We start from the raw sequence: 25681 nt of genomic DNA on the forward strand, positions 1-25681 counted from the left end.
GATTTCTTGGAAGTCAGCTATATCAGTATCAAATGACTGATAATAGAATTGGTTGATTTAAAGTCACTAATTAGTTATCGGAAGAATCAGAAGTCTATGGCTGGATGTAGCCACTTTAGGCTTTTTCTTTGTCAAGTATTTTGAACATGTGCAGCTACATAAGTGGTAAGCAACCATTACATAAAATTATTTTTAATTGAGCAACTTTGTTGATTTAGATGAATTTTGAAGTAGTGCATGTAAGGCTTTAGATGGGCGACACGACATATGCTTCCGTGACATGGCATAGGGTTAGAGTTACAATTTTAATTAATTTTTTGGTGCAGAATAATGTTCAGATTAAGATTTTGGTTTATTTTGTGTTGGAGGTTACTGGGTCTTATGTTTTGCTGCATGCGCAGATTTTCAAATCAGAGCCATTGACATCTGAGTAAATGCCATGGAACCCATTATGAGCCAATAGATCATTAAGTTGATATTTGCAAAGAGCATCCTTGTGGCTTTGCTCCAATCCAGATTGGGTGCACCAACGGAAAATGAATGAAAGTCGAAACTTGTTTTATGAGTCTAGCTGCCCTTTCACATGGAATTGACATCGTAATTTAAATGATGATTCCGAGAAAAATAATTCTAATTACAAATTTTTAGCACGTGTGAAACCAAACTAGAATCGAGAACACAAATCACATTCACAAATTCAAATTCTACTCAGGAGGTTAATTCCAGTTCAGTTTCACTCAAATTACCATACAAATTTTATGTCTGAAAGTTTTGACCTCCAAAACATCTTTTTTTGGGGTGGAGCTTACGTGATTTTTCAAGCACTTCCGTAGGTAATACAATTGATGATTCAAGATTCTTGTGTGAAAAGGCTCTAGATCTAATGAATTGTGAATGCATTGGCCTTTAACGTTGCTCATACCTCAGTCACATTTTCTCTACCATTTTATTCCTTTTTATTCAAACCACATGTATATAGCTGCAACAAAAAAATTTAAATGACTGTTTCCATATGTCCGTTGTAGGGTAAATGTGACCATCTAGGGGCATAGGGAAAAGTTTTTAACAAATATGGTGGCCTACATCAAGCCAACCTATATTGTAACCGTAATGCTAGACAAGGGCGGTATAATTCAAGGGAGAAAGTCTTCAGGCACAAAAAGTCTTTCTATACTTTTATTTTGTTCATTACAAGGTTTTGAATCTTATGAATTTTGAGATGAATAGTGAATACATGTATATTACATCTAAATCAGTTTGCATTTTAAATTTCTTTACAATTGGTGCACTGGTTGTGACGAAATCAAACATGGCCCACCGGTAACAATCAAGAACTTGTGTGTTTGACTTGGATCATACCTGCTCTGCATTATTGCCTGATGACATTTCTGTAAGATCTTACTTTTCCCTGATTGAAATGCTATGTGGGTTTTTTTGGGGAGGTCATATACTGCTCTATATGATGCAGTATATGGTACCCTGGGCCTGGGGTACCAAATAATAATCCGCCATTTTGTTGAATTATTTATTTTATTTTTTGCGCTGTACCCTGGGTTACCAAAAAATGTGTACAAGTATATTTTAATGTTTTGTACAGATTTTTTTTTTCTTTTTAGTGATCTTATGTAACAATTAATGCATGCAAATGATAACTTTATTCTATTTGTTTACTATTATTGGCATTAGATTGTATCAAAGAAAGGAAATAGGCGTTGTGATCATTGTCCCCATTCATTGTCATGATTGTCGCACCGATCGTACGACCGTGATCACCATGACAACAATGTAACTGTACACTATTACAACACGAGATGGCGCTGCACAACGCCGTACCCCGGGGTACTACGGTATCCCGGTGTATGGCGTGGTGCATCATATAATGTTCACTTTGTTTTGTTTTAATGTAGATCTAATTGCAAAGTTATCTAGAGCAGTAATAAATGAAAAAGTGATGTTATGAAATGACAAACTGCAAGATGCTAGAATCTAAATAGAAAATAGATATAAGGCTCATATATTAACACGTTGGGTGATTTCAAGTCCGGTGTTGGCCTTGGTGTTGATGTTGGTGTTGAAATTTGGATTGCTTCTCCTTGCTCCAAAACTGATTCAGAGTTTGTAAAACTGATCCACATCAAATTATTGACATCTCATCAACTAGTGAGTGACTTTTTCGGACCATCTTCATTTCATGTTTGGTGTCAAAATTGACCTAACACCAACACCAAAAGGTCAACACTGAACTTGAAATCACCTGTCGTCTAAATCTGTAGATTTTAACAATGCAACACAACTCTTTCACGTGAGTCTGATTGGTTCATCAAATAATACGATTTATAGGGTGTGATCAAACATCAAGTTAGTGTACCCATGGACAAACCAGGGATTAGAATGGTGTTTTAACTGTGTACATCTTTTTTTTAAGAAATGTCATAGTCCCACACACAACCTTTTGATTGCTTAAATAATACAAACGATATTCAGCTTATGCTATAAAGAACTGTGCTGTTAAGCATTGAATGGTAGTGTTAGCAATTTTGAATAGTATTAGTAGCACTTTTGAAAGTTATATGCTGCCCTCTTGTGTCTGGATGAGCTTTTCTACCCCTTTCCCAGCTTCTTTGATGAGGGGACATGTGAGTAATTATCCAGCCCTGTTTAGCTAAAAGCTGGATGTTTCTTTATAATTTAGATCTTTTTCAATTTCATTCTTGATTTCGGAGAAACAGATTTGGAATTGAAAGGATTTGATTCCACCTTTCATTTCATTCTGGTGCAGCAGTGTTCAAATGCATGTATTAGTTCTAAGATAATATATACAAATTTGTATGGTCAACAGCGATTCTGTTTCATCAACACTACATGTATGGAAACTTTGCCACTATAGCAGTTACCATGGTAACATAACTTGGTAACCAATCACAATCAAAGTTTCCATGTTAGTAACAATAATGGCAAAGTTACCGTAGTTGTAAGTCTTTACGAAATGAGCTCCAGAAGTGGAAAGCATCAACGATGTCCAAAGGATGTTGGTTGCATGGGCATCATGAGGGCACTAAAAACTAACCAGACCCCTCCTTTTGCTATGAATATTTGGTTTGCATGAATATTCTTTATATGTGGTATAGGAATAGACTGTTGACTCATAGGCCTGAATTCACAAAGGTGGTTTTGAAAACCCACGCTTGAGTCCATGGTTTATGCAGATTTCCTATATAAATTACGTCTTTTTACCGCGTATCGGGCGCGTGTATAGAAAATGTCAAATGCTGATCCGCGCTTATGTCACAGTGCGCCAAATTGACGCCTGTTACCATGGTTAGATACGCTATTTTATTGATTGGATTGATTGAAAATCACATTTATTTCCTTCAAACAGATACAAAATAATATTTGACATAGTAACGAATACAGTATATATTTCGACACAAATTTGAAGGAGGCGAAAACCCGAAAAGCAGAGCTTGAGTTGGGGTCGCCACATACAAGTAAATAACAAGTTACGTAATGACATCATATGTAATTGCATATAAAAAAAAAGAAAGTTAAGAGTATAAAAGAAACATACAGTAGATGGAGAAGTGGGAGAAGAAATGTAGGCATTAGAAGTTCATTTGAACAAAAGAGTAAACTGGTCGCAATGACGTGACATTGGTACATGTATATAGAGCTTGACTGACATTTGTCTAGCATAGCAACAGGTAAGGCATGTGCATTAATTAACAATAGAAATGGAAGGTAGTTCAAGCATGTCAACATGTCAATGATCTGCATTTAAATAAAGTTTCATTTTATAAGAAAAAGATTGCAAAGAACGAGAGTTTTGTAGGTGAGCTGGTAAACTGTTCCAAAGTTTTGGCCCAGAGTAACGAATATCGTACTGGTATCTTCGGGTTCTATGTTTCGGTAAATGAATTTGGGTAGCGTTTCTCGTACTATACTTATGAATATCCGAATTGAAGTTAAAATGACAGAGATTACTAAATTGCGAGGGGAAAATGTTGTTTGTGCTTTTGTACATAAAAATACTTTGCTGATGCAAATTAATATCGCTAAATTTCAATAATTTTAACTCTTTGAATACAGGATTTGTGTGAGATTGAAAATGTAATCCAGATATAATACGAACAATCCTCTTTTGCAGTATTATAAGCTTTAGGATGCTAGACTTACAGGAGTTGGCCCAAATAATATTACAATACGAGAAATATGGAAGTATCAGAGCACAATATAACATACGTAGAATGTGACTTGGCAAGAGATTTCTAATTCTAGATATAATACCAATGTTTTTGGATACTTTACTTTCGACCTCATGTATATGATCTTTCCATGTCATAAAACTATCTAAATAAATTCCAAGGAACTTGGCTTTGTCTACCCGTGGTAATATTACATTGTCGAGTATAACACATGCATCATTCAAATCAACATTCTTTCTATTATGAAAAACCATGTAGTTACATTTCTTGATATTTAAAGATAATTTGTTAGCTTTAAACCATTCACATACATGTACAAGATTTGCATTCACAATATCACAAAGGGAGTTCAAGTTTGAATTGCTATGAAATATATTTGTATCATCGGCGTATAGTATAAAGGATAGCTCATTTGCTGATTTATAAAGATCATTAATATATAATATGAATAACAATGGGCCGAGGAGACTGCCCTGGGGAATTCCACAGGTTATTGTCTTAAAGTCTGACACACACGATTTGTATTTAGTACATTGTAAACGATTATTAAGATAGCTGGTGAACCAATTATAAGCAATACCACGTATGCCGTAACGATATAATTTAGATAGCAATATGTTATGGTTAATTGTATCAAAGGCTTTGGATAAGTCGATGAAAACTCCAATTGCGAACTCATTATTTTCAAAAGCATCTATTATTTTACTAGAGAGACTTGTAAGAGCCATGCTTGTGGAATAATCTTTACGAAACCCAAATTGACTTTCATCAAGAATAGAACATTTATCAAGAAATTCGAAAGTCCTCTTGTAAACAATACGCTCTAATAACTTAAAAAAAACAGATAAAACAGAAATAGGTCTGTAGTTCATAAATTCACCTTTGTCCCCAGATTTAAAAATTGGTGTCACTTTGGCCTTTTTTAATTCATGAAAAAACATTCCTTTTGATAAAGACAAATTAAATATATGACACAAAGGTCCATGAGTCTACTGTTTGAAGAGTGGACTCATTAATAAAATAGCATGGATAACCACGGCAACAGGCATCAATTTGGCGCACTGTGGCAAAAGCGCGCATCGGCATTGGACATTTTTCATCATACGCGGTAAAATAAGCGTAATTTATACAGTAAATCTGCATAAACCATGGACTCAATTGTGGGTTTTCAAAACCACCTTTGTGAATTCGGGCCATATGAGGCTTTATTGAGGTTGCATAATCACTACATGATGCCTCATTGAGGCATCATGTAGTGATTATGCAACCTCAATAAAGCAAATTTAAATGGACCTATATTTTCGTGTGCATAAAATGGCCTATATGCTTGTGATGTTATACATCCCACACCATATTACAGTATCATTGAAAACTAGGCTTGACTGCGGTTGTGATGTCTATGGAAAGTCTGTGTAGCAGGAAGATATTTCTTATTTATTGCTTGAATACAAATAGGATATATCAATTATGTAGATTCTATTCAAAGTTCATATAAATTATTCATCACCATTTTATGCTTAGTTTCTATTTAACTCCTAGATTATTTTGAATCAAATTTCTTGCTGTGGCATGATAAGAGCTAAACTATCAAATGAATTACATACAGAAACATAAGAATTGACAAGTATATATACCATGACTATTTCCTTGTTAGACAGTATTAATTCTCGGTCCCATTTCTCAAAATGGTAGTCAAGTCTTAGTTTTTGGATATCATGTGAAAATGCGGAATGTACAAGAAGGTTGACTTGGAAGAGTTATGGTCGCTACTTATTTTATGGTTTTTTTTTTAATGATTATTATACCACATTCCAACTAAGCTCCCATCCTCACTTCCCAAGCTGTGTATCTTAGGAAGAAAATCACAATAGATCTAGACACTTGGGGTTGTTTAGTCTTGATGTTTACAGAGCCCCTGCAAAATTTCTTAGGCCTTGTTTATATCCAATTGGCCGTTTTGTCATCAAATTCATGTGTGTGTATTGAAAAAAAGAAATGTGAAGTTCAAAGTAGACCAAAATTTGGGTTAGTTCTAGTGGATACACAATGTATCTTATTCATGCTTATTGTCATGCAAAATTGAATGCTCGGTGTGGTGCATGATGATACGTGTTAACACACCAGCCATTTGCTAGCTAGTATGAGTACATTTGTAATGAATAAGAGAAGGCAAAATTCAACGATTGCCGTAGCGCTTTACGTGATTTTGATGTAAACCAAGGAACACTTTGATGCTGTTTTGAACGTGAAATGTACCATGAAAGGTAACCAAGAGTGTTATGTATCTTTATTCATTATTTTTCCTAGTTATTACTCATATTCTTGTTTTTATTAGTGCTATTAACTTGGTAGGTAAATAGGCTTTTACTTATTTCCTGGTTTTGAATTGTGTAAAATCCATGCAAGTACAAAACTAGGTCTTTTTAAATGTCTCATTGTTTTAAAGAAACTCTCATGATGCACCAAGTAATTTTTGTTTTTCGACTAGTGCATACTTTTGATGGTTTCTATTCTTATAAAAAAATTATTTTTATTATTGTTTGAAAAATGAAAATCATACCTATAAGTTGAATGGAAACTTAGGCTACTGGAAGCTTTTCTGAAACCATCTCAGTTTAGATCGTATCTTTATCTTGTTGCTGGCTTTCACAAGTTGGCCATGAGATGGCGGTATGCAGATTTAGCAGTTATTTGATGTTTGCAATTTGAACAATTGTCATCTGTGTATTGTTGTAGTCACACCAACAAAATGAACTCTTGGGCCCCCGTATAACACAAAGGTTAATGATTAATCATTCGCTTGATTTACATGATTATTGGTACATTGCAGTTAATGCAATCATTTTTTTTTTAATATGCTACGATGATTGCTATTGGCCATAGGTTGAGAGTAGCGTTTGCATTGTATTTCATAACATGCCAGTGGTCTGTTTGGAGTCAGTGTTATGTGACTGCACCAATTACCTGAAGCATTAAATAATGATACAAATTTTACTGAGGGGGGGGGCTGTCACATTCTAAGCTTAGTTTCTTTGGATGCCAACATTAGCTTCTAAAGTAAAAAAAAAAATGAATATTTTTGACAAAATTTGAAGTGATCTTGAATATGTTAAAGGCTTACTGGGGAAGTGGAAACAAAGCTATAGGATTTTTGTTGTTGTTGCATATCTGCAATCTTCTAAAAAGTAGAAGTTGAAGTAAAGCAATTGTATTTTTAGGTAAACTCATAACGTAAATAATGAAAAAGAATAAAAATTATCTTTATCAGGCTTCTAATAAAATTTGTTTCTAAATTATATTCAGTCATGTCAATTTGCTGTTATATTGTCAGAATCATTTTAGATGTATCTAATTCTCTGTGCAAATGATTTTACAATTCAAGACATTTGCTAAGCCTTCATGAAATAACAATATGTACTCTGTATGATGAAAATTATTATTTTGAATTCTAATACACTTTCTTTCTTTTCTTTCTATTTTCTAGGCCCTGGCTTTGACTAAGAGTAAATGGGATTCTGCCACAGAAGAGAAACTAGGTGGGTTGATAGAAGAAGTTAATGATCATAACAATTTTTTTAAATATGTTTTGATGGTCAAAGAACTCAAAATCATCTGGCCTTGAGTGATTACCAATATTGAAATCATTTAAATTAAAGACCCATCATTTTAAAATTGAGTTGATTTAATCAGAAAAAAAAATTAAAACAAAAATGAAATTGAGATTATCATAAAAATTTAATCAAAGTATGAATTCAAACAAAAGAAATTCTAATAGAAATGTTGCAAGAAACTTAAATTTGATTGGGAATCAATCATAAGTCCCAAGAGTGATGGCAGGCATTGCAAGAAAGTTGATTTTATTATTATTTGTTTGGCGTCACCTGTGCCTGGGAGGCGAAAAGCGAACTGAATCACTATGACCCGCAGGTCTCTCCTCCCGATATAACTGATTGGGGGGAATGCAGGTGGACCACTACACCGGGGTTTCCCCCTACTCTTATATGAATAGTGCAGTGGGTTCTTATTGTGCAAAGATTTTCAGTTGTACACAAAGCAACTACAAATTGGTGGTTATTCAAAGGCCTTCCCACTGATTTTTGGACTTATAAAAATGATTAATTTTGAATTGACCTTAAATTTCTTGCAATGCCCTGGTTTTTTTTTTCTTTTCCTCATCCAAGGGTGATATAAGTAAGAGAGTCAAAATGTACTGACCTCTATCATGTGACTGGCTGTTTATTATAACATTATTTGGACAGGCTATCACCAAAGATATAAAATAAATTTCTTTCATTTCTAAATATTGAAGCATCTTGTGTGGCAACTCCAGTGTGCATTTATCAACATTTTTGCCTTTGTATAAAGTCTCTGATCCTTATCATGATAGTTTGGATGCAGGGAATGCTTGGTGAAAGGAGTATTCTGTTGCATTGTGGAATTCTGATACCCAGTGTAATAGCCCTAGGGGAGTATGTACAGCCCTGTGGGATGACAATCAAATGCCTTGTTTGACCTTTAAACCAAGGTGTTATTCTGACAAGGTTGTCACCGTTTGTTTTGTATTCAAATAATCATCAAATATGGGGAGAAAAATGCTTTGTTCACGATACTGATGTCTGTAGTTGTAGGTGAAATTTATAGGTGGGTTAATTTCAAAGTCACAGTTTTGATTTTTTGAAAGGTTGTATACATTTGACCAGGAACATGAGATCTGTTTCAAAGTTTTCATTTTAAATGAAACAGTGGTAGCAGACAATGTCCGATTAGTATCATTAGATGGATTTGATTAATTCAAATTAATTAGGTGTAGGTATTTACTCACAAGTTTTAATAAATAGAATAGGAAGATTTAAAGCTGAAAAGTGAAAACTTAGTTAATTTCAGGTTGAACCAGCTGTTTGGTGAGACTATCATCTAATCATTCTTGATCTACCTGTGCCGATTGCGTTAGGCTTCTTCTAGGGGTCTACATGTGATTGCTTTTCCATACTTACCACTGCACGAATTGTGAAAGCTAGAGAAATTAATCATGCCATGTAGCACATATTATTCTTGTACCAAATCTAATCCAAGCAATGCCTGTGTATATCGTTGACGTTCATCTGAACTGTCGTATCAGTCAATTTTGGTAAAAAAATCAATTTTTAGATTTTGCAGTAAATGAAATTACTTATTCTACTCATAAATGAATATTTGAGGGGATTTTCACGGCGATGCCATACAAATTGTTGATAAAATGCGCAAATCCCATTGGAAATGTGTACTGTAGCAGAGCAAACAACTTTAATATGCCAAACTGTCGTATCGGCATTGCATTGGCTTTGCATGTGAAAAAGCGATACAAGGTTTTGACTGATCGCACGCATTGAAATCGTGATTAGAGTTGCTGTATCTCCTATGGCGTTTTTGTACAGGGGAAATCTAAACCGCTCAAACAGAAAAAATTACAAGCATACAGCTCTTTTGCGATATTTTCTCTGATCCTCGGTTTTGTGTAAAAATAAAGATACCAAAGTAAAGCAATTGTCTCGGTCTTTCTAACTATGTTCATGTTTTTATTTAGCAATGAATATGTTTTGAGGCCGGGGAACTTGAGTGTCAAAATAATAGTAATCTTTAAAGTTGACCGCTGACGATATATATCCCCCATGACTTCCTATATTTTGGATATCACCCTCATCACCAGCATTACCGAAGTCTTTGTTGGTTTCTCCTCTACCACAGATGCCCTTGATGGTATCAAGAAGTATAAGAAGAAGGACAGTTACCAGTCTATGGAGGACTACCTGTCGGGAGGAGACGAGTTTGACACCGTCTCCAGGCCGACACTCCCAGGACAGAAGAGAGTAAGTTCATTTTCAATATCCAGGAAAAAAACTATTTTTTGGGTGGGGGGGAGGGGAGGGGCATGGATTCGTTTTTGCTGTCGGTGTTCATGTATCCAACTTTGTTGGTTTCACAGTGCAAGTGTAGTCTGCTTTACCAACCCTACACTCGAGTGGAAGTGGTGTGTGCAGAAGGCTCTGTGCTAGTCTTGCATGAAGACCCACTTTTTGATCAAGGTTTGTTACATTGCAAACCTAATCAGATTTGTAGGAAGAAGTCACTTAAAACTCTCTTGTTCTAGGCAATTGCCTTCATTTAATATGTCATTCTGATTTTTGTTTGTATCTTTTATATGTTAATTGAAATTGTGAGCGCTTTGGGCCGTTTGGGAAAAGCGCGTTATAAATATTGAGTATTATTATTATTAGGAATATACAGGCATATTCCATAATATGCGATGTGTAGGAACAGTAGGATGTACATTAAACCTGTGCAAACTAACAGCTAACAAGGCAGTACAGGAAGAATATGAACCTATTTCTTCATGGATGGGAACAGCGTATATTAATGTATCTTGTCTTTTTCCTGAAATATATCTTCGATTCTTCTCAAACCGCATTTTGCTTCTTAATTAAATTATTAATTTTCGCACTAACTTTTGGGTAAGTACCATATGCCAGCCTTCAGAAATCAGAATATATATGAATATGACATGACCCGTGTGTCATTTAGTATGTGGATCTCCAAAATAGATTTTGTTCCCTCCCACAGACAATGTCAGTAGGAGGGAACTAAAGTGGTGGTGATTCCATGATAGTGACCTGTGAATGAAAGACACTTCTCTTTTTTAAAATATATCTACTAAACCACATTTTATCATTGACTCATTGATATTGAAGTCAAACTCCAGGTAAGTGTGTTAGCCTCCACCATCCATCACCTTTCAGAATTTCCGTAGACATGACATGAACATGGTTGTAGTTTAGAGCTCCAAACTGAGATGGTTTCCTACGGTAGAAAATGTTTGTGGGAGGAAATTCATCTGGGGCTCCTTAAACACGACTGAGATGAATGGTATGTGCAAAAAATGATATGTACAAATATGTCACTCCTTGTAATTTTCAAGAATATGTCATATAATTGATCAAGGAAATGAACACCGTCACATGATCTACATTCAAATTATCTTCCCACTGAGGCACGAAGGTTTACATTTGTTTGTATATCTAGATTGCGCATTAATAAGCATCTGAAAAGCATAGTCCATGTACAATGTTGACATGGTGATGTCTATATCATAACATCATGGTAGCATGCCACATCTGTGCATCATGCAGTAAACCAGTTCACGGTTAGCTCATGATCAACTACTATATTCTCAAATGCCCTTTGCGCAGTTTACAACTGTGAACAGGCTTATACGGTGATCAGAGATTAGTTGAAGAAATTAGGATAAGAATTCCTTTTGGCTATCCTTCGCCACTGGTCCGCGGTACATGTTCTTTCCATATCCCTTGTATTCGTATTCTATTCATTTAATTTTGCCTGAAATCAAATGAATAGAATATAAAGAATAGATATCAGTAATAACACAGGTCTCGCTAATAGTACAAAGAAAAGGTGTATCATGATAGGTGTAGAGTGTAAACGTTGGTAGGTGTAGAGTGTAAACGTTGGCTTTCCTTTATTAGGAAGCCATTCTAGAGCCATGCTTCAATGACCACAAAGAAATAGCCTCTGATTAGATCGGAGTTCGCACTGAAATTGCCCGCAGCGATGCAAGGCAAGGCAAATTTTTCGGCCGCGGCGGCGAAAAAGTGAATATTTCGGAAGTATGACGAGAATGGAAACCTGCATATGGAGTCGTCATCTTGCCCAACGGAGGAGGGTAGAATCAACGTGATGATGGTAATAGTTAACAACATTCCAAGATATTATGAGTGATAACTATGTTATGTGGGGCTTATTAAGGGTTGACCAAATATTTACCTTGGTATGCTCTGGTTGCAAGAATTACCTGCAATCAGGTAAATCTCCTTGAGATGTTGTTTAGAATTCTTGTTTGTAAGAAGACAACTATGCACTTGTTCAGAATAGCATCTCAAGTTTTTGATAGTTTTTAATACTCGCATATACATGTAGTCTACCCTCATCTTATGTGGAGATGGTTATTTGATATGAAATGATCTCCTAAAATGCCATGTTGTATTCTATACTACAGAAGGTGGGTTATGAATAATCAATACTTACATATGTATTCAGATTATATGAGATGCCTCTATTGTACCACTAGGTGGTTTCAAACCGCCTCGATCACAAGAATCCCCATTAAATTACGAGAACTTGTTTGGGCTAAAAAATACCCATTAATTATTCCTGCATTCACACTGCCCCGAAACATACCCTTCGGGATAAGTTCCCAAAGTTACGAGCATGCGCAGTATGGTCTGATAAGCAGGCAAGGCGCGAGATTCAAAATCACTAGCCCAGCAGCCACCCACGCCGCCGTGCCCAACGACACGCTGGGCTAAAAGTTCCCGTAAATTGCTTTCACATCGCCAAAATACCTGCGACTTTGGAAAAATCTGTGTGAAAGTTCTTGTGATTTCGCCAAGTACCTACTATTTAGCGGGTATTTTCTTTTGGGGAAATTACACGTAGTTTGCTTTCACATTACCAAAATACCTGGTATTTTTCTGACAAACTTATTTTGTCAATTGCATGAAGCTATTTACGACTGACTCTTGGCCAGATAATGTGAAAGACAATTTTTATTGCATTGGCATTCATATGATTTAAATACATTTTGAAGTATTTCTATATAATTGCACTCCCCAATTATGTACTTTTATACAGCTCACTCCAAGATCATATTCAAATGATCAACTATGATTGGAAGTGTGCAGTCACATGTTCTTGAGCCCATCACATTTTTTTCTCTCTTTCTGAAAAGTGTTCAATGTAGTCCTATTCAATATCCCCTCTTTTCTATCAATCTCACTCTCTTTCTCTATCTCCATCTATCTATCTTTCTATATATTTATCTATCCCTTGCTTTTACTCTCTCTTTCTCTGTACCTCTCTATCTCCCTCTCTCTGTGAGGTTGTGTCTGTGCTTTATTTGTGTTTTGCTTAATTATGCCAAGTACAATGTGCGCATACATGTACAGTAAGCACATCAAATTGGTCCGATTGTGAGTAAATTAAACCACTGGGTGTGGCTGCATAGTAGTTAACATTAGAGAAAAGGAGCTATGGGACATTAACACATTATCAAAGTATAAGATCTAGGATTATTGTCGCATAAAACAAATAATGCATTCCTTTGTTAGTTCATTATACGATTTATCAGCTCTCGTTGAGGCTGTGTTCAATCTATTCACTTGGCCTAACATCTTTGCGCAATAGTGTGAACAGAGCCCAAATTAAGGTTTTAATAAATGGTATAATATACTCCTGTTTATGCATCATTTGTCTGATATTGAAAAATGATTGGAGTTGATTGCTAGAATGTCGATACTTAACAGGTGAGGGTAACAAGATCAGCAAAACAAATGTGATTTATGAGAAAATCATACATATTCATGATTTGAAACACAAGGTCAAATACACACATTAAGATTTTTGCTAATTGGTTACCCTTACAATGGTACTAATCATATAGTTTGGTACTTGTATTTGTTTCTTTTGAGGCTCAGTGAATCAGTGCAGAACAAAGTACATGTAAGCAGCAAAGAGTTCCAGTAGAGTTGTAAAAAAAATATTTCCATGTTGAAATTTTTGCAGTTTGGAACCAACTGTTTCCAAGAAACAACTATCTTTTAAAAATTAGTCCTTGAGAAATGTTATTTCCAGTGATGTGGACATGTGTATTTGGGGCTTGAATTGATTGAGTCTTTATATTGTTTCTTCAAAGTAGCTTTGATAGATTATTATGGTTGTTTGTTTATCAAAATGTTCCAACATAATTTGAAATTTTGGAAATAATTTGATCTACAACAATTCCAACCTTGATATTATGAGACTGAAGTAGGGCAAACTTGTGTGTAATGAATGTGACTGAGTTCTAACAGTCTGGGTTATACACTGTGAGTATGGTATGAAGGAAAATACCTCGCCAGAAGTATATTTGAAATAGATAGCAATAGGAACAGCTCCTAACCTTGTTCCTTTCCTTCCTCTTTCTTTTCGAACACCAGGTACGTTGGGCCGACATTGAGGAACGCCGTGATCAGGAACGTATGCGTGCTCTAGGTTTCGTTATCGGGCAGACGGCCACCGATTGGGCCAAGATCACCGACGACAGTTACGCAGACAAGGCTCTCAACCGCACCAAGTACATCTAACACGAAAAAAATGTAAAGTAATTTCTATCGAACAGGTGAGCATAATTTGGTCTTTAATTTGTTAAAAAATATATATATATTGTGCAAGTTTCTGGTGAGAAAACTTGTTTTTATTTCTGATTTTTAAGTGTTTCTAGAATTCTAGTTCCATAACACTATAAATGATTTTTTAAACAGTGCGATATGACTGGCATATATATATATATATATAACTCAGTTCTATTATTTACTTCATTGAATATTGTTAATTGATTTGATATTTTTATAAGTTTAAGGCCATTGTTTTAATTCATGTTTTAGTTTAAATGTTGGAGGCTATTTTTATTTGACAGAACATACTGATGTTACATGGTATTGGCACTTAGCATGGGTAATATGTGCATATTGGCAGATTCTAGTTTGCAATGCAATAAAAAAATCACCAGTATAGATATCATACAAATTACTTAAAAAGAATTTTGAACCTTTCCATTAAACTTTAAAGACATTTTTAAACATTTTTAGAAACATTGATAATAAAGGATAAATAATAATCATTCGTGTAAGTTCAGTATATATATTGGCAATTTGAGTATCTCCATTGCAGATAGCTTCCAAGTTTTTACACAGATTTATAATCCAAGTCTTCCTTTTCACACATGCCAAATTGTTATTGCTAACCCCGGACTGGTGGATTTTGTCGATTATTCGTAGTACAAGTACTTCACTGGTACCTTTATTAACAAAAGTCCGAAAACTTTAATCTGCATTAGGGTTTTAATCAATCTATGTGCCGATGTATGTTTATTTAGAGCATGCTCTTGTAAATTGTTATTGTTGATAAAGGAGGATACTATATCTAGATATTTTTTATATGCCAGTGTGATCTATAGAAATTATCAACTTGTCCAAAAAGGAGTCACACCTGAAAATCTAATCGCACATGTCCGCAGTATACGGGGATGTGGCATGCCTTTTGTCCGCTTTAGTCAAAATTCTTACTTTTCTGTAAAAAATGAATCCCAACAGTTGTCCTAGAATGAAACTAATATGACACCTTAGTTAATTGTGTGTGAAGTATTAATTGAATAGTTAGATATATATTTCAAAAAAAAAAAAAAATCCTGCATGGATGTGACCTGGGGTCCGTTGCAGAAAGAGTTGCGTTTAAACGCAAGTCAGAAAATCAGGCGCAACTTGATTTTCAACCAATCAACAGTGCGCAATTGAGACTTGCGATTGATTATTTTACTTGAGTTTAAATGCAACTCTTTCTGCAACGGGCCCCGGTGATGTTGGTGGTTTATCAAGGGCAATACCACACACATACAGTTGTCAGAAAGATGGAAGTATTGAGCCATGAAGTTCTTTCCATCGTCAGAACCAATGGGACACTGAAGAGGATCGCTCTTGTGAAACTCCCATGATTCAAGCTACTCCTGGAATGGAAGCCAACTATTTCTGTGTAGTCCCATACATGCCTTTTGCGGGCAGTGCATGTGACCCACAATCATGGGCCTGTTTCATGAAACTGGTTATAGTAACCAATTTGCAAAGGTTAAAAGCTACTGAAATCATTCATTCTGATTGGCTGATGGTAGACTTTATATAGATTTTGTGCGTTTGTTGTCATAACAAGCCTTTATTAAACACGACCCAGGGTTGGCTAATTTGCGTGAGCCCACCTCCAAACGAAATGTTTGCCTCATTTTGCCACTGATTACACTATAACGCAAAGGGAAATTGTGCTTCATAACTAGCAAATAACTTTGATGAAACATCACTTTTTGAAACATCCCAGTCATGTGTATATTCTGAATGATTGAATAAATTGAGTAGAAGTAATAAAGTGTATTGGTTTTCTTGTAACTTTCAATCCCTAGGCCGTCCTACCCAATGTCAATGGAAAATCTCATCGATCTGAAAAGAGGAGTTCTGCCAAGGATACATCTGTAAATAGCTTCTAGCACCGTTTTTAATTTGGTTCATAATTTTGAGAAAACCCTCTTAACCCTGCTCAAGTGGTAATGACTGTATCTGATTATCAAAGCAGCCTGGTACTGCGTCCCAGAGCCCTTGACATCTAGAAGACCCCTGATACTGCCGCTTCGACCCCTACCAGCAAGATAGGTCTTTGTCTTCGAGTGGGTATCCTCTACCGACGTACTGGTGTCAGCAGAACACTCACCTAGAGGTCAGGGAATGCAGCTATTAGTGACTGACATAACCTGCTCGATTCAGGGGATCCCTATTTCATAAAGAGTTACAACTATTGTACCTTTGCTATTATTGCAACTACCATGGTAACAGGGCTCATCGGCCAATCACAATCAAGCATTCCAAGGAAATTTCAATAATTGGAAATTTACGATAGTTGTATCACTTTATGAACCGGGCCATAGCAATGAATTTGCTTGGATACAGTTAGTGATAGGGTATGTTCTCAACTGTGGACTTGTCTCTAATTCTCCAAAGAACTCCCAGAATTCAAAGTAAAGGCTTGTTCATATATGGCGGGATAATAGATTAAAGGTTTGGAATGCACTATGCAATAGCCAGACCTAGAAAAAGATGAAATGTAGAAAGGGTTAAGTCACAACAGTGTAAGTTGAAATTGATTGACTGCATAATTTTCAAATCAGGCTAAACAATAGATAACAGTTGCTTCAAGGTTGTTGTTTTTTTGCACATGATACCTCTCATTGCAGATTCCATTCTGTAATGTAGAAACAACATCTTAATCCATGCTTGGTTCATTGCCTTCACTATGGGTTTGTTTGGCTGCATCAGTCCCCCCCCCCCACCCCCTTCAACAATATGCATGTACATGAAGTAATTGTAATTGAATTACCGGTAGAAGAATGTATCAAATTGTGACTTTTTTGGTCACAGATATCGCAAAAATATAGACAGCCATGAAACTTGGGTCTTACAAAAATCTTGCAGGACCTCTGCATAAAACCCTTATTGTAAAACATGCTATGATTCGACGACAAAATTTTTTTCTTAACATTGATGATAAGCTTTATTTATGAAAAAGGAATCTGGCCTTGGATTTCAGTAGCTTTTAACAGCAGCTTGTAACTTAAAATCAATAACAAGCTTTATTTATGAAAAAGGACTCCGGTCAAGGAGCAGTTACATGAATTAGCAATTATTTGTTTTAAGCTACTGAAATCATTTGTTTGGTTGGCTGATAGTAAACTTGTTATAGACATTGCACATTTGTTTTTTTTTATAACAACCCTTTGTGAAATGGGACCCCTCCTATCATTAGTGTGGTCATATGTGAACAAGCCTTTCAAGGAGTTAGTAATCAGGGCCCCGTTTTCACAAAAATTTACTGTTGATCCGATCGACCTCAACAGTATGGAAATCTTCTAACATCATAGTTTTTTTTGGGGGGGTTGGCAGAAAATGTGCACAATGTCCTTTGTTAACAAGGAAAAGGACGCTGAATTTTTTGAATGTATGAATGTACATCGTATCTAGAAAATAGTTTGAACAATAGATATGTTTACATTGCCGACTTTCCATATTTGTGGTCGATCGGATCAGTCTCCACTCTTCGTAAGAAAGGGCCCAGATGGTGTATAAATGATGCAGTGATTAGTTGAAAACAAATACCCTGTGAAGATGGCAGTGTAGCATTGTCAGAGTACGATCACACATTGTATACCAATTTGAATCCATTTTGCGTATTGGTCTTGAGAGAAAATACAAAATTTGCAAGTGGTTTTTGGCATAGCAATCAACTGTGTATAAAGTGTGTCCTAGAAACAAAGCTGAGAATAACAGGTTTTATCTAACTGATCTAAAAAGGATTCATAAATGACACATCTCGGTAGAGATTAAGCCTCCTTATTTTATTTGATACAAGTTCCAGTTTGTATACTCCAAGCATTTCTAAAAAAAAATGGAAAGAGCATACCAGATTCACTTTGGTGGATAGTATCTGAATGTAAAGGAAAAAGATCCTATATCTAGATACTTTCCTGTCACAATTTAATTTTAGAAAGATAAGCGAGTTTTGTTTGTTTGGAGTCAAACTTGAATTTTTGTAATTTTATATAACAAAACCTTTTTCAGTAGATATCTGCAGAAGCAACCAACATATCTGTCAGATTGAATGTTTGGAACCAAGCCGAATGGTGAGGGAAACTCAAACTCTGCCATTACAGCAGTGAAAAACATCTTCATTTCATAAAATTATTGCAATTTAAGCGTGAATGTAATCAAATAGTGCTTTATCACTCAGCTGTCGTTTTTTCCTTGATTTATATATCATATTAAAAAGAAATATTAGTGGGAAATATAAATAGTTTGGGATCAAACCGATGCTGTTTTGATACTAATTGGTGTTGTATAAACACCTATCTGGTCATTCTGGTGTAAGACTAATACAAAAACTGGTGTTGTTTAACACATCTCTGGTGTAGACATATATATATTCCGGGCTGGTGTTAAATCAACACCAGAGTTTTTGCAGTGTGTGCATATTATAGAGTGCCTCAAATGATAGAGGAGAACCTAAGCTTTTACGAAGATGTGTCATTTATGAATTATTGTTCAAGTAAAGTTATGATAAATCGTTAATAATTCTCCATTTTGTTCCCCACTAGGATGCACCGCATACACTGGCAATAAGAGTTTTTATAAACTAAACAATCTAGATTAGATGTTTAATGTAGACCTTTCTTGTGTTTTAATGCATTAGTTTTTCCCACCTGACTGTACCATCTATTGCGTTCACAAATTTTCTGGAATATGAGCAGTGTTAATTCTCTGATATATTTCGATCAGTCAATCATTTCTGGAGATCTTAAATTTGTCATGTGTCGTGTTATATAGTTTCGTAGGTAGTTGTAGTTGTCATTAACGATGGTTGCCAGGCAAACTGTTACATCCCACTCGCTTTTATTGGAGACATGACGGTTTTAATGTCTTTATCCAAAGCTGTACTTAATGAAATATTCTTTGCTTCATTTTAGTCTAGAATTATTGAAAATTGATTACTTTTCATGTGATGATTTGAGCTGCGAAATGTTTTGCTTGAAGAATAAATGTATATTTGATGTGTAATGGTTTGCTAGGTAACCAATCAGTGGAATAATGAGATTTAGGTATTTTTAACTAGCAGGAGTCTCTTATGGGATCCTTGTGACTTTGATGAAATTTAAATCAGATATGAATATGGTTCCAGGGCTTTGCTTTGTAAATATTTTTAAACTCTTTATCAAGTTGTGAAATGCCAAAATTGAATGAAGCAGAAATTTTTTATTCATTTATGATAAGATCGTGGCTCAATGCAGAGGATGACGTATAGCAATGACATGCAAATATTATTTCCAGCTAGTTTAAGATGTGTAAATAATAATTAATATCAATCTTTGTGTTAAACACTTCTTTAGATGGAATGTTCAAGAGTCTAGAAAATAGTTTTAATTTTGTATTTTGCCCTACCCCCCCCCAAAAAAAAGATATGCACCATGTCAAATTTGCATAATGAATGGTGAGTGTTGTAAATAGTTGTTTGTTTACCATCCTTGAAACATCATTAATTGAAGAGGTTTAGTTTGATTTAATGACATGCATCTTGATGTAGTGCATTCAATGTGTTGTAGTATCTTCAAGTGATAATGCCTTCTCAGTCTGCTGACCTAGTAGTGAAACCCTTTTTTTCTAAGCCACATTTCACTGGGGAATCCGAATCCAGATAGACAAATGTGAAGTATCATGCCTTTACCAGTGACATCCCATCAGTTAGTTTAGGGTTGGTTTCATTGACGTGAGTATATGCATTTCTCAAAACCTTAGAATGTGAACCAACTCACAACATATTAAAACCCTGACATTTCAATATTTGATTTAGATTGTATTGAGGAACTGAACTCACAACACTTGTTTCAAATGCACAGGGTTAGTATTCTGAGATCCATTTTATCTCAGATAAAATAAAATATTTTATCTCCGTTAAAATCAGTGAGATAGAATACCCTTAAAATCTTTCCGAATTGGTTTTCTAAGAACAATTTTATCTCTGTAAGACGCACTTATTTTTCAATCAATATCCAATTAGAAACATGCTTTTCTAGCTCTCTTATATAACTCAAACAATGGAAATCCATTCCGCTGGGAGGTGTGGCGAAGGAGCAGGATTGTATATTTTTCAAGCATCATTTCAAAGACAATATTAGTCAAGAAAAGTCTTATGAATTATTTCCTGATTGTACAGAAATAACTTCAAGGTGTTCTCAATTAATTTTATCTTTTTTTCATTTCAATACATGTCAACATTTGGAATTATTTCACCTAGAAATATTGCCGTAATCAACATCGCGGAGATAAAATAGCCCCAACCCTCATTTATATTTATGTTTATTTTATTTTTTCTTCAAAGTATCTTTGGCGCAAGCACATCACCCGCGTAGCAATGGTCAGATACACGATGGGTATGTCTACACAGCCACTACTCTATCACGTATCATCAAAGATACGCAATATAAAATTTTACCTCAGAATACCAATTTTATTAAAAGAGATGAAATAAAATATTTTAAAGATAAAATGACCTCAGAATACCGCCCCAGAGCATTAGCAACTAGTGTCGTGAAGTTCTTGCAAATCATTATATTCCTCGCTCTATCAAATTAAATTATCAAAAGAAAAAAATGTTGTGTTTCAAGTTGTTGTTCAGAGAGTGATTCACCATAAAATATACAATGCAAGACTTCATTCTATATGGTAACTGAGAACAAACGTTTTTATGAATCTTCACTTATTAATAATGCTGTTATTTTTAATGGCCCTTACAACAAAGTTGGATAGTTTCTCCAAGTTTTTTGTATAAGGTTTACATGGGTAGGAATGTAATTTTCCATTGACAATTTACTTTTTCTGTGTATTTCTAACTTTTCTGTCCAAGTCCAACTGAGCTTGACTTGAGTTTTGAAATATTGTATTCTTTTCTAAAAGCAACCTTACAAGTAACATAGATTTTGATAGTTGTATTGGCAGTGAAGTGTGTATGGGCTGCAAGAATTCAGTTATTGTTCATGATGGAAAGTTGGCTCTAGCTTCCCTTAGATACTTTTGAGGAAATTGTGGTATTTGAATGCAAAGGGTAATTTTATTGTCATACCTCAAAATGAGCATACATGAAACTTGAAGGAAGATATGAAAAGCTTTTAACCTCACCGATGGGGGAAGGGGGGGGGGTGCTTGGGTCCCCACAGCCTTTCATGCGTTACATCCCCATTGACACAAATGGCTAAGCAATCAAAATGTTTCAAAAACAATGTTTTGAAAAATATCAAAACTTAAAAACAAACATTGGAAAAAAAATTTACTTTAGAAGAGACAACAAAGATTTGGGTATTTGTGGCCCTCTTTGCAAAAGTGGTATTATCTGGTTCATTGTTTTATGACTCTTTCAATTAAACCTTTTACTAAAAAGCGGGAACCTCTGCCTGTTCGGCCTAAACCGATATCAGTAATGCAATTACTGATATCCCCTGATATTACTGATATCCCCCTAGCATCAAAAGTGAACATGCCACATTTTTGAAGCAAGCTTTTCATAATCTTGTAGAAAGTATAGAATTGTAATTTTTGTAATTTTAAAAGAAGTGATTGAAAAGCTCATTGATGATCATGAATAGCACTGATAAAGCCATATTGCAGCTTCTTTCAAAACACAACTCCAGGTAACTTCAGGACCGGAATGAACTTCTTGTTTTGTTCTCAAATGTATAGGTGTACTAGTACATTGATATATGCCATTGTGTAATCAAAGCGTGGTTGCAATATTTTAATGAAAACAGTTCACTAAACTAAATTTATTTGCGGAAGGGAAGTGGTAAATATGCAATGATAACTGAAAGTGGTTGTCCTAGCTACACAATATATCATTTCAAATTTGTAATACCATTATATTGGGTTGGTACAGGTTATGATTTTCCCTGGAATTATTCTTTCGATTAAAAAAAAATAAACTGTGATTTACTCCTTTATAAACAATATAGTTAGTACATAATTACAGAAATTCATAAATGCATGTGTGTTTTCTTTGAACCAATTTCCTCTCAATTCACTTTTGATACAAAGCTATTGGATTTTTTTTAGATACAGCAAGTTTCTGTCCAGGTATGTCATTTTGAATAGAAACTGGTTTCAGTTTCTTTTTACCCCATTCATATCTTTAGGGGGATATATTCAAATTGAAAATAAGTTGAGTGCTGTTGTTTTTTGGGGGGTGAAAAATCATTTGTTTTATAAACACCTGATTGAATCCGTATTGAATTGTCATTTATTGTAATGCAGAAGTCATGCAGATTTAGATTAAGAACTATGATACTAATGCTCATTTTATGATATCTGTTTATATTTGCACTATTCAAGTCATGTTTCACTTGCTTGCGTGTAAATGGCTTTCATGTCAATGTGGTGTTATTGAAATAAATACTCAATGGGAACCACTGTCTTTGTGTGATCTTTTTTTATATATTGAACAATTTTTTTCAATACATTATATTACCAAATTGAAACAAAATAGCTGATGTAATATGTGATATTACATTGTTTATAGTGTACTATGCCTGGATTTTGTTTATAGTACAGGTAAGTGGATATGAATATGTAGATAATCATAATCATGAACAAAAATGATATATCTGAATAATATAAATATAGTATGCAACATATGTGTATAGCACTTGCATACTGTAACCTGGCTTAAGCACAGCTACTCTGATGAAGTGCTTGAGCATCTAAGGAATTTCTTACAGGCTACCCATTTACGACACCTGGGTGGAGAGTGGCAAATGTTGATAAAAGCCTTGCCAAATGACGCTAGTTTTATAATTATATAACTTTGTTGGGGTCTGTCTTTGTTTTAAAAAAGAAGTGAAATTTTGTATTTTGCTGATTAATTCGGAACATTTCGCTCATGCTAAGTTATGAGTAAGGCAATTATGCAATTGATATCCAATTACACTATTCCCTTGTGAGGATGAACACGATAGTAGTCTACAAAAAATGGTTTGAATGCACATTTGTTTGAGAAGATGACAGACAATCGGTTTTCCAATTTCATGCCTGCCAACTGTCCTTCTTTATTTATTAGTAGAGACAACCCATACTTTAAGTGAAAGAAAACAATTCTCACCCTGAATGACTGCTCCTATTGTTATAGTTTGTCCATAGGGTTTTGTAGAAAACTTTGCAATGGCCCCAGTCTTTTTGTATTATCAACGGATATAGACTTGGAATGTCGGAAGGTATGCCACTTCTTTATAATAAGGGTTTATTCTAAACCTTTTCTTTCATCTTCTTAACTCTAAAATTTGATGAAATGTGCAAAATTGGAAATGTGGCGGTCTACAGCGTTTTTAGTTGTATTCTTGGTTACCCTTGTACATGTCTTCTATGTAAGTAAGAGCATGGTGTTGGGTGGGGGGGGGGTTACACCTCTCGCCCCTCCCCTCAATACTGAATCTGCATCAAAGCTACATAGTGTAATCTACAGGCCTAGGAGGGAAGTATAGCCTCAAAGCAATATGAAAGTATATTTTCATTTCATGCATACTTCTGTATCAATTGGTGCGAAAACGTTTTCTGTCGGGCTTGGGGTTGCGCAACAGTTCCCAATTGATAACACACACAAACTATCTAAAAGTAAACTATAATAACATCCCTCCCTTCCGAGGACCCTCAATACATTCTCTTGTCCCACTTTGTTCCCGAATCTGTAGCGTAATGCATAAAAGAAAATTAAGGGGCCAAACAGGCCAACAATATTCCAATACATTTGTGAGCAAGCTACTTTTTTCAATTAGAAAAGCCAATTGTGTTTTTAATTTTTTTTTTAAAATATATTTTTCCCTCTTTCTTTCCTTTTCTCCTTGTTTTTTTTTTTTTTTTTTTTGGGGGGGCGGGGTCTATGCCAGTGCCTTGAATACTTGTCACTCCTTATCATAGCTCAATTATGCCCATCTCTAAATAAAAATAAACAGGATATCATGCCAGCTATACCAGCATATTTTGTAAAATAATCAGCTTATGGAATATATGATGCCATTATGAAAGAAAATATCAGTCGGGAAATTTACTTGAAAGTAACGCAATACTCAAAAGTGCATAAGGTTGTCTTGTGGGCTATTATAATGGTAGTAGTAGTAGTAGTAGTAGGATCAGAAGGAGTGATGGATGTAATGAGACCAAAAAAAAATTAGGAGGGTGGGTATAGCTGATGGAGCTAATGTTCTAAAATGGCTTAAATTTTGACCTTTACATTTTTTTTTTGGGGGGGGGAGGGTAGATAAGACATATTCAGAAAATGTAACTTCTCTCTTGTAATGTAATTTATATCTTTTCCTTTTCTTTCTTTTAACCTCCGTTTTTCTTGGTCAGTTTTTTTAGGGGGCATAGCCAAAGCCCCCATCCCCCCTCCACAAGACGCCAGTGTATAGTAGTATGTTGTAGAAGTAGTGGTATAATTGATGTTAAGAGTTACATGTTCAGAGACCTCTTTTGGTCTTTCTGATATATTTATTTTTTTTATTCATCCCTTTCACTTTTTTTTTCTATATTAAAAAAAATCAAGTGATTGTCGCCCCCAATCAGTTCTCTTTGTTAATAACATTGTAGTAAGTTTTGTCAAATAGCCTAAATCATATAGTGACGGTGCTATGTTTTTCAAATATAATAATACAAATAACTAAAACGTTGATGAATATGTGTCTCCCCCCAAAAAAAAAATCAATATCAAATGAATAGTAAAGGTTTAGCCAAAAATTTGGTGAGAATTTATTCATCATCTGTTATTTTACTGATCTCTTCTGTATGCCTATATACCTATCGCCACACTTTCTCTTTTCTGTCTTTGTACACGCGGCGTTATTCGAAGTGCATTTTTTCTTTCATCCACAAATTTCTTATACCAAAACCTAGGGAAAATAAGACGGGGTGGGGCTCATGATAGCGGGGGAAAATGCATTGTGTCGATACGAGTCCCATCACAAGAAATGTTTGACAGTATTTTGTGTTATTCACGGGTGTCTGATGTGTTTTACTATAGGGAGGTTATGCATCGCGACACAACGCTTTCAAGGACATAGAAAATATATTGCCAAATGCTCTTCATGACAAACAACAACCAAGAAGTCTTTGTCGAAGATCGGTGAATCGAAAAATTAGTTTCGTCCTAATTTATGATTTGTCGTTTATTTATAAATGGATTTGCAAAAATAAGTTGACGTTAAATTTTGATATCGAAACTGTATCCTTACTGATAGGCTCGAGACATATGTTTAGTAAATATAATGTTTT

At 35.0% G+C, this 25681-nt stretch overlaps 1 protein-coding gene across 2 annotated transcripts in view; it reads left to right on the top strand.

Moving 5' to 3' along the window:
* Nucleotides 1-20184, top strand: part of LOC121418293 (YLP motif-containing protein 1-like) — a 52516-nt gene extending 32332 nt beyond the window's left edge. For both annotated transcript variants that reach the window (XM_041612073.1, XM_041612075.1), the window contains 4 exons: nucleotides 7687-7738; nucleotides 9927-10048; nucleotides 14228-14409; nucleotides 16237-20184. In XM_041612073.1, the coding sequence (XP_041468007.1) occupies nucleotides 7687-7738; nucleotides 9927-10048; nucleotides 14228-14374 (321 nt within the window). In that variant the 3' untranslated portion in view covers nucleotides 14375-14409; nucleotides 16237-20184. The remainder of the gene's footprint in view (nucleotides 1-7686; nucleotides 7739-9926; nucleotides 10049-14227; nucleotides 14410-16236) is intronic.
* Nucleotides 20185-25681: the final 5497 nt, after the last annotated feature.

This window comes from Lytechinus variegatus, chromosome 7, assembly GCF_018143015.1.
Source record: "Lytechinus variegatus isolate NC3 chromosome 7, Lvar_3.0, whole genome shotgun sequence".
Lineage (NCBI taxonomy): Eukaryota > Metazoa > Echinodermata > Echinoidea > Temnopleuroida > Toxopneustidae > Lytechinus > Lytechinus variegatus.